This window comes from Budorcas taxicolor, chromosome 10 (assembly GCF_023091745.1).
Source record: "Budorcas taxicolor isolate Tak-1 chromosome 10, Takin1.1, whole genome shotgun sequence".
Lineage (NCBI taxonomy): Eukaryota > Metazoa > Chordata > Mammalia > Artiodactyla > Bovidae > Budorcas > Budorcas taxicolor.
The window spans coordinates 60,556,344-60,566,504 of NC_068919.1; the positions used below are offsets into that span (position 1 = coordinate 60,556,344).

Sequence of the window (10,161 nt, forward strand, 5' to 3'; positions counted from 1 at the left end):
CTTTATTGACTTCCTTTACTTGATTGAAATCTCACAAATAGGAAACACAGTCTACTTGAACTGTTCTAAGAGTGAGTTTAAAAAAAATCTTGTCAGTGGAAGATACTTACTCCATTGTACCTTGCTTCTCACTTTATTCTTTTCAACATCTTTTGTCAACCTTGGCTATTTATTTCCTTGTTAAATATAATATCCCTATCTTCCTTTTTCACCTCAGTGTTTATACTTCTGTTCCCCTAATTTTATATTTGTTATTAACAGAAAACCAATTTGAGGGTGATGTTAGTTTTTAGAATGGGGATACTAGAATAGCTATGAGAAACAAGGATACATTTGAGAAAGAGTAGAATTGGAATAAAGAGGATTCAACTTGAATATAGCAATCAAGTGGGTATGAGATACAAGCTAGATTCTCAGGCTCTGGCTAAAGGGATGCGATTATGTTTTTTGTTACCTCTACAAGTTCTGTATAACAGAGAGACTAAAAGTTAGGTTCTTTGGTTATTGGAAATTGAATTGATAATGCAAGGAGAAATTATATGTGAGAAAAGATATTGAGATAAAGGTAAGCTAGGGAAAGAATATGATGTAGGACAGTATGATGAGAGCAACAGTTGATGTGTGAGTCGTAATTATTTGAATTTATCCCGTATGTCTTTGTTCTAATAATTACTAAACTTGGTAATATTAGAAAATGAAAATGAGGGTGAAAACCACTATAACATTAATGAATAAAGTATTAACAATTGGTAGAAAATTTATATTATGTTTTATGATATGAATGTAACTTTATAGAAGTGTATATGTCTAATGTAGTTATACAGTGGCTAGAATAAACTGATTGAGTTTGCCATTAACATTCAACTAACCTAATATATACCAAATTAAAATTTGTTCCTTGGAAGATTGTGATATCACGTGTATGAAAATAATTTTATGTTTATATATTGTCTAATCACATAAATAAATTAATTTTTATCTCCCTTTCTTTCTCAAAAATGATTGTCTCCCTCCTTTTTCCCTTCTTCTTCTTCCTTCTCCTTTTCCTTCTGCTTTTAAAACAAAAACGCCAAACTTCCAAATCCTCCCTTCCCTTCTTGAAAATCCAGGTGGTGGAATGGGTGGCATGAACAGTGTGACTGGAGGAATGGGGATGGGACTGGATCGGATGAGTTCCAGCTTTGATAGAATGGGACCAGGTATAGGAGCTATACTGGAGAGAAGCATCGATATGGATCGAGGATTTTTATCGGGTCCGATGGGAAGCGGAATGAGAGACAGAATAGGCTCCAAAGGCAACCAGATATTTGTCAGAAATGTAAGCAACTAAATGTAAAGGATACTTAAAATTAATTTTTTCCTTGTATATCTGTTACTAATACCTTTTTTCATTCTAGCTGCCTTTTGACTTGACTTGGCAGAAACTAAAAGAGAAATTCAGTCAGTGTGGTAAGTATGCCAAACTGTAGATATATTGATATTGACTATGGAAGAAAAATTGATTTTAAACTTTTAAATACTGCTTAGATCATTACCTTTCCAGACGCTTATTCCTGGGTTAATTCCACTTCAAAGAAATGAATTATTTTGCTACCCTCTGACATAACAGCAGTGCATATTAGTACTGAATAACCAGATTTAGAGTAGAGTTTGTCATTGAGTAGAGTCTTTGTGGATAAAGAAGGTGCATATTGTAATACCTGATTTTTAAATGGTTAATATATCATCATTGGTTGCATTTAAAAGGAATTTTTTTCCTGTGGGAAATACTGAGGAGTGGTATTTTCTTTGTTTATGATGTAGTGCAGTGCATTGTCAGTATGACCCAATGAAATCCTGACTTCTAAGTGATATGGAGTTAATAGGTGAGACCCATTTTGCACAGTCTTGTCACTTGTACAACTCAAGTAGCTTAGGTGGTAGGTAGCATAGAACCCACTGTCTAGAATACCTTAGACAGGAACATGTTGTTGGCCCTTCTGTTTCTTTTATAAACTGTTCTTGGCTATAATGATACTACCTGTACAACTATAATATGTTCATTAGCTCTGTAGAAAATTAGGTGGTTTATTACTTTTAAAAGAGGGGCTTTTCTTGTGATGATGAGAGAATTAGTGCAAGTGGAACAAAGTAACAGATTTCCTGCTAATATTTATCTGTTCTTGCATCATAACCCAGAGAGCATGGTCATTAATAGTAAGCCATGTAGGTGGCATATAATGATGAAAAATGACTAAATAAAAGTGATACATTCAGCCTGTGAGAGCCCTGGGATTTCTTTGGAAGGAATGATGCTAAAGCTGAAACTCCAGTACTTTGGCCACCTCATGCGAAGAGTTGACTCATTGGAGAAGACTCTGATGCTTGGAGGGATTGGGGGCAGGAGAAGGGGACGACTGAGGATGAGATGGCTGGATGGCATCACTGACTCGATGGATGTGAATCTGAGTGAACTCCGGGAGTTGGTGATGGACAGGGAGGCCTGGCGTGCTGCGATTCATGGGGTCGCAAAGAGTCGGACAAGACTGAGCGACTGAACTGAACTAAGAGTATTTGGACCATTATCTTTAATTTTTAGAGATCGCGAAGGGGATAAGTTTCAGTGTTCTCCTGTAAAAGTAGCCTTTGTCGCCACTATCACAGTGATAGTGATCTTTTGGAAGCTATAATCTGAGAGTACTTTATACTTAACTTTCTTATAATAATCTGTTCACATGTGTTTTTTCCCTCCCAGATAGAGGTTTTTGAGGGCAAGAACCATCGTCTTTTTATTTTAGCATCCTTCATTGCTTCTGTACATACAGTAGGAGTTTATTAAATGTTTATAAATGAGTTAAGCATTCTGATAAGATCTTCATTCATTTATTTGCTTATTTAGTCATTAATCAAATCTCCAAATACTATATTTTTGGCAGTCTGCTTGTCATTAGGATTAGAAAGAGGAAGAAAGTAAGATATTACCACTGCCCTCAAAGAACATACAATATGAATCTGTCTATAATGTTCTAGTGGCTCCTTTTAGCTGACTATCCTCTTATTTATATTTATATAGTTTATTCAAAGAAGAGAAACATAATTTTTCTTGATAAAAAGTTGTTGTAAATAAGTCAGCTAGTAGTAATAGTTGCTACTAAGAGAAAGCAGAATTATGAAGTTGTTTTGAGGTATTAGTAGTCTTTGTAGGAGTAAGAAGATCTGCCAGAATGAGTAAGCAGCAGTTAGCCATGAATCCCATAGACAACAGGGAAGTGAACATTATCAGGGCCTTAGTGAAATACATCAAATGAGGGAGCAGTGGCAGCAAGTATAGATAACCCCTGCTATTGTAGTTTCAGTGAAAAAAAAAAACTCCAAATATCATATGATTAAGTAGAAGTGAAACAAGATAAAGAACAAATGGGACAAATAGTGACATCAATGGAAATGTGACCAATATTGAATTGACTCTTCTTTGTCATATGTAGGCAGATTTCCTTTTGAGATCAGACATTGTAGCACATTGAGGTCTTTGGTGGGCTTCTATACTTGCTACTGGCATTGTTTTGACAGGAGGACATCATCGACTCAAAAACATGTTTTAAAAGGAAAAAACTAATACCTAAATCTACACTTTAAAAATCTGTACATTTTAGCTAATAAAATAAAGTGGTTAACTTTGTTATTTTAGCTCTAGTCTTATGTCTCTTGTTGATCAGTCTGTGTTATGTCATGAAAGTAATGATATTTTTTTGTTTTCTCAATTGTAAAAGCATCTGATTTTAGATTTATATTAAGGTAATATAAGAAATTTCTTACCATTTTCCTTTTTTAAACTTGAACTTAAACATTAGTGGAAAGGAGAATAAGTTATGGTAATATAGAATTTCCGGCTATTGACAACTATGAAAATTATTTATTTGGCTTGTATGAACTGAACAATTTTCTGCCACATCACTTTATTTATTTACTTTTAAATCTTAAGAATTTTTCTTTCTTAGAATGAGAAGTTTGTTTTTTATCTGCTTCAAGCCTTTAGTGGCCCTTTTTGTAGTATAAGTCAGTGTTTTGCTTTTTAACTCCCTTGGACCCAATGTAAGTTAAGTATATTCTCTTGGTTACTTACTAAGAGTCTAGTGGTACTCCATGGTCTCTGCTAAAATAGTAACTGTCAGCAAATGACCCATCAGCAAGCCCTCTGATCATTAAATGTCTGTAGTGTTTAGTTTTCCATACTGGGGCACTTACAAAGGCTGAAAAAATGTAGTATGAGTTATATAACCCTCAGTACAGCATTTCCTCAGCAGATAAAATACAGGAAAAAAAATCTGTTCAGATCTCCAAATATAACAAGATGAGAAGTTAAGTGAGAATAGTAAAGTAGATCTTCCTTTATTCTGCTCAGTGTAATTCCTCAGAATATGCATTTTTAAGAAGGCAGACTATAATATAAGTGAACCATTTAGAGTTGGATCCCACATAGGTTTAGGTTATGCTAACGAGGTCAAATAGGCATAGCCTATCAAACTTCGTATAGCCTGTACCCTTTAACTGTACTCAGTGGTCTAGTATGATGCAGGACCATAGCATTGCAGTGCAAGGAAAGCCCATCTCAACTATTCCTGCTCTAAACTGTAACAAATGTAACATTGCTCTACAGATTTCCATAATGTAGTTTTCTATATCAATCAGAAGATCTGTTAACTGCACAGAAATCAGAGACTTGCCGTAGATTTTATTTACTAAAATACATGCTGCTTCCGTTGTGGCTCAGCTGGTAAAGAATCTGCCTACAATGCAGGAAACCTGGGTTTGATCCCTGGGTTAGGAAGATCCCCTGGAGAAGGGAAAGGCTTCCCACTCCAGTTTTCTGGCCTGGAGAATTCCATGGACTGTGTAGTCCATGGGGTTGCAAAAAGTCGGAACACGACTGAGCAGCTTTCACATGCTGCATCAAGCATGACTTAGTGTACTCAAGATTAACATAACAGTAAAAATAATGCAGTAAGAGTAGAAACACAATATGAAGAACATTCACAGATAATCACTTTCTATTGTTTGTAAAGAAACACTAAAACTTTTTTGTCTTCTATTTCATAATTATAGTTTCTTATAGAATATCTTGATTTTGCATTTCTTCTCCCATGGTTATATTAAGCTATACTTTGGAAGTCGATTTTATTAAACTATTTAAATGTACTTTAACTTGGCCTGTTTTTGGATATGCTTTTCCATCATTTTCCAGAGTATACCCCACAAGATAAGTTAATAGACTGAGTTAAATAAAGTAGAAAGGTTTCTTTTATTGCAAGGAAGTAATTTTTATAGTTAGTGTATGTAACAGCAATATCTTTGATCATTGTAATACTGATTTCTCATTTCATACTCTTTTGTCCTGTTTGTTGTTGTTCAGTAGCTCAGTTGTGTCCTACTCTTTGCAACCCCACGGACTGCAGCTTGCCAGGCTTCCCTGTCCTTCACCGTCTCCTGGAGCTTGCTCAAACTCATGTCCATTGAGTCAGTGATGCCATCCAACCATCTCGTCCTCTGTCATCCCTTTCTCCTCCTGCCTCAGTCTTAGGGTCTTATTTTGGGTCGGCTCTTCGCATCAGGTGGCGAAAGTATTGGAGCTTCAGCTTCAACATCAGCCCTTCCAGTGAATATGCAGGGTTGATTTCCTTTAGGATTGACTGATTTGATCTCCTTGCAGTCCAAGGGACTCTCAAAGGTCTTCTTCAGCACCATAGTTCTAAAGCATCAGTTTGTCCTATACAGTTGCTGAAATAGCAGTACTATTTTATTTTTCTTGAAATCACCTAAGATCAGGAGATTTTTAAGTCATTTTGGAGTCCTCAGAGCATGGAAAAAGCCAGGGAAATCTGATAGTAATCACTTAAAGCTAAATTTTTTTCTCCTCAATTATTTATCTTTAGAAAAGAAAATATCTCTATTGGTGTTTTTATGGAATTAAGAAGAAACTTGGATAACAGAACTTTCCAGTTCTATGCCTAGGAGCTTTTTAGGGCAGTCTAACCGTGAAACAAGTATCTATAAGTCACTTTCTCTATAAGCCTGAGTGTCCAGAATATAAGAAAATTCAGTTATCTTAGCTGATAGACCTTGTCAGCTGGAACAGCCTTGTGATCATTGTGAAGTCAGGAATTTGGGGGTCTCAATCATGATTCCTAAAAAGAGGGAAGATTTAAGAGGAAAAAATGCAGAAACTTGTCCTGGGAGATTAACAGATTTTTGCAAGAGACAGTTACATATTTTCCTTTGAAGTTACGAAGATTTCTTGGTTGAGTGAACCTCAGTATTGCTGTTAAAACTATGGTAGGATACTTAAGACAAGAAAAACCCTAAATTTTTAGGTAAATTTAGGATAACGAAGAACCTTTAACCTTAAAAGCTCTTGAATGTTCTCCACAGTCCTCTTCAAAGTCACTGAAAAATGCTGCCATATACTAAGGTGTGCTTCTTTAATTAAACTTGCTTGTTTTTAGGTCCCAGCATTTGAGTTACTAAGAGGACTCTGGAAATTGCTCTGCATTTATCTTTAAAGCTTTTTTAAAAATATAGTTTTTTATTTCATTTTATGATATGAAATGTTTCATTTTATGACATTTATTAGAAAATACAATTTCTGTGTATTTTTTTTTTACTTTTTATTCCAGTTTCATTGAGATATAATTGACATACAGCACTGTATAAGTTTAAGGTGTACAGCATAAATGGTTTGACTTACACATGTAAAATGAGTATTACAAGAAGCTCAGTGAACGCCCATCATCTCATAGAAACAAAGAAACAGAAAACAAATTTTCCTTGGGAGTTAGGATTTTTTCTGAGGATTTATTCTTAGCAACTTTCATATATAGCATATGGTAGTGTTAATTATATTTATCATGTTGTACATTACATCTCTAGTACTTATTTATCTTACAACTGAAAGTTTGTACCTTTTGACTGCCTTCTTCTAATTCCCCCTCTCCAGCCCTCTCCCTGCCTCTGACAACTACAAATCTGACCTCTTTTTTTTTTTTTACTGAGTTTGTTTCTTTGCTTTTGAAGTATAATTAATCTACAACTCTATGTTAGTTCCTGTTACACAACCTAGTTACTTGATATTTCCCTACTTTTTAGATGATCATCTCAATAAAGTCTAGTTACAATAGATCACCATAAAAAGATGCTAGTTATTGACTGTGTTCCCCACATAGTATGTTTCATACCCGTGATTCATTTATTTTGTGATTGGAAGTTTGTATTCTTAATCTTCCACTCAGACAACCTTACCTGTTGTTTTCTGTTTAACTTTTCTGTTTTGTTTGTTTATTTGTTTTTTAGATTCCATATATAAATGAAATTATACAATATTTATCTTCCTATGTCTGACTTATTTCACTTAGCATAATAACCTCTAGGTCCATCCATGTTGTTGCAGATGGCAAGATTTCATTCTTTTTTTATGGCGTTTTTAGTTTGTTTCCATATCTTGGCCGTTGTAAATAATGTTGCCATGAACAAAGGGGTGCATATATTTTTCTTAATTAGTGTTTTTATTTTCTTTGGATAAATACCCAGGAGTGGAATTGCTGGATCATAGAGTATTATTATTTTCAATTTCTTGAAGAATCGCCATATTGTTTTCTATAGTGGCAACAACAATTTACATTCCTATTAATGGTGCACAGGGGTGGTTTGATTTTTACCAGTTGTAGGTTAAAAATTGTTTGGATCAACTTTAACTATTGTAATATAATTTCTCTGGAAATTAGTCTGTTTTAGAACTTTTAGAAGGGCCTTCCCTGGTGGCGCAGTGGTAAAGAATCCTCCTGCCAATGCAGGGGACAAGGGTTCAATCCCTGGGTCAGGAAGATCCCCTGGAGAAGGAAATGGCAACCCATTCCAGGATAATTGCCTGGGAAAACCATGGACAGAGGAGCTGGGCAGACTATAGTCAACAGGCTCACAAAGAGTCAGATGTGACTTAGCAACTAAACAACAAATAAATTTTAGAAAACAGTTAAGGAGAAGGCAATGGCACCCCACTCCAGTACTCTTGCCTGGAAAATCCCATGGACGAAGGAGCCTGGTAGGCTGCAGCCCATGAGGTCGCTAAGAGTTGGACACGACTGAATGACTTCACTTTCACTTTTACTTTTCACTTTCATGCATTGGAGAAGGAAATGGCAACCCACTCCAGTGTTCTTGCTTGGAGAATACCAGGGGCGGCGGAGCCTGGTGGGCTGCTGTCTATGGGGTCACACAGAGTTGGACACGACTAAAGTGACTTAGCAGCAGCAGCAGCAGCAGCAGCAACCTGGGTTACAGGTCATGGTTTTGGCTCAGTGTGATATAATGAATAGTTAATAAAACTTGAACCATTTAATTAGCATTAAGTAGATGAGTAACTATCAGTTTAAAAAAAACAAATGCAGTAATGGGGCAAGGTGGTGATGGATGAATAAACAGAAGTAAAAAATAGTCCAGGATGTTGTAGCAATCATTCAGATCAAACTTTAAACAGGAAAAAAATCTTACTCTTGCACTCAGGTTAAAAATTCATCCCATCATGTGGAAAGGGCTTATGCAATTTTTTGATAAGTCCTTTTCTTTTACCTTCCTCCCTTTTCCTCTTTTTTCCCTCCCTTTATAGAACTAAATATGTCTGACTCTTTGATTTTATTGCCAGACTAAAGTTAGCCCATAGTGATCTGGCAACTACATATTCCAAGGGGGGGAAACACTGTGGTAGGTAGTTACACACCTCATTATCTAAATCGATGTGAACTGGGTTATCATACATCCCTGTTTGCCTGGGGATAGTCTCAGTGTTTACATCTGTTATTTGTGTGTACTTATTACTATCTCTCCCTTTTACTCTCAAGTTTCTGGTTTGGATGATGGGTTTTTATGGCCATATATTTTTATAAATGATATGCATTTATTTCAAATACCAGTCTGTATAGAGTCATTAATGATATTAACTCTAAACAGAACCACTGTCTGGTTTTCTTCCTCCTTCTGAAAGTTCCTCTCTAAGGTCCTTCTTTATGCTCTTGTCATCATCAGTGTTTTCTACCTTTATTGATTTAAATCTATAGTATCTCTTCCATGTCTGTTTCCATAAATACTTGGTGCCACTCTTAGATGTAGAGTTCAAATTAAGATATTGAATAAATGACTTTGCACTGTGGTTGAAAACAGAATTAGCGGAGCCCTTTGTGGACCTGGTAAAATTCCTGGGTTGTTGTTACTGTTTTCAGGGATAAACAGTGATATGGAGGATAGAAGGGAAAGAAAAGAGATTAGGGGATTGAGTATAAAACAAGAAATTAAAAAAAAATAATTTTGTTTGGATTTGTGTTTGTTATTAGGCATGGTAACTAGGTATTGTTTTGTGCTAGCTTAACTTATTTTGCTATAAAATTCAAGTAAAGATTTACATTAAAATTTTTCATTCTAAAAATATTAAATCCTAAGCAAATTTATTTTTACTTCAATTTTATATATTATAACCTTTATTTATTACTGTATATGAATTGCATTATATACAGAATATAAAATGATGAGAGTAATACTTATATGATGTGCTATTTTAAAATCATTAATGTTTTTAGCCAAGTTACTTGTCACTTCATAGGCTATGAGAAATTTCAAACCTGTATACTGAAATGGAACCTGTTTAAACTGACAGGTAATTCTATAATTTTTCTTTTACAGGTCATGTAATGTTTGCAGAAATAAAAATGGAGAATGGAAAGTCAAAAGGCTGTGGAACGGTCAGATTTGACTCCCCAGAATCAGCTGAAAAAGCCTGCAGAATAATGAATGGCATAAAAATCAGTGGCAGAGAAATTGATGTTCGCTTGGATCGTAATGCATAATTTGAAACCACGGTTGGAACATTCTTACATCTGTTTTGCTGAATCTCCTAGTAAATGTCATTTTTTTAAAGTAATACTGTCTGCTTACAAAAAGTTGTAAAAATGAACTTCTAAAACTCCCACCAGTTTTTAACAGTATAGTGTTAAATATGCTGTGATTTTTTGTTAATCTCAAGTTTGGGTTTTAAGACAGCAAGTCTGGTCATTCAGTTTAAATGAATGGTTATACTATTTTTAATGAAGTAAGCCATTTTCTTGTTATTTTCAGTTCTGCATAGTGGGATTTGTTTGTTAA

General features: G+C 35.0%; 1 protein-coding gene across 1 annotated transcript in view; it reads left to right on the forward strand.

Moving 5' to 3' along the window:
* The window catches only part of MYEF2 (myelin expression factor 2), a 31,557-nt gene extending 21,648 nt beyond the window's left edge, over window positions 1-9,909 (forward strand). Inside the window, exons 15-17 of the mRNA XM_052647063.1 lie at window positions 1,110-1,318; window positions 1,398-1,449; window positions 9,703-9,909. Of these exons, the coding sequence (XP_052503023.1) occupies window positions 1,110-1,318; window positions 1,398-1,449; window positions 9,703-9,866 (425 nt within the window). The 3' untranslated portion in view covers window positions 9,867-9,909. The remainder of the gene's footprint in view (window positions 1-1,109; window positions 1,319-1,397; window positions 1,450-9,702) is intronic.
* The last annotated feature ends 252 nt before the right edge of the window (window positions 9,910-10,161 follow it).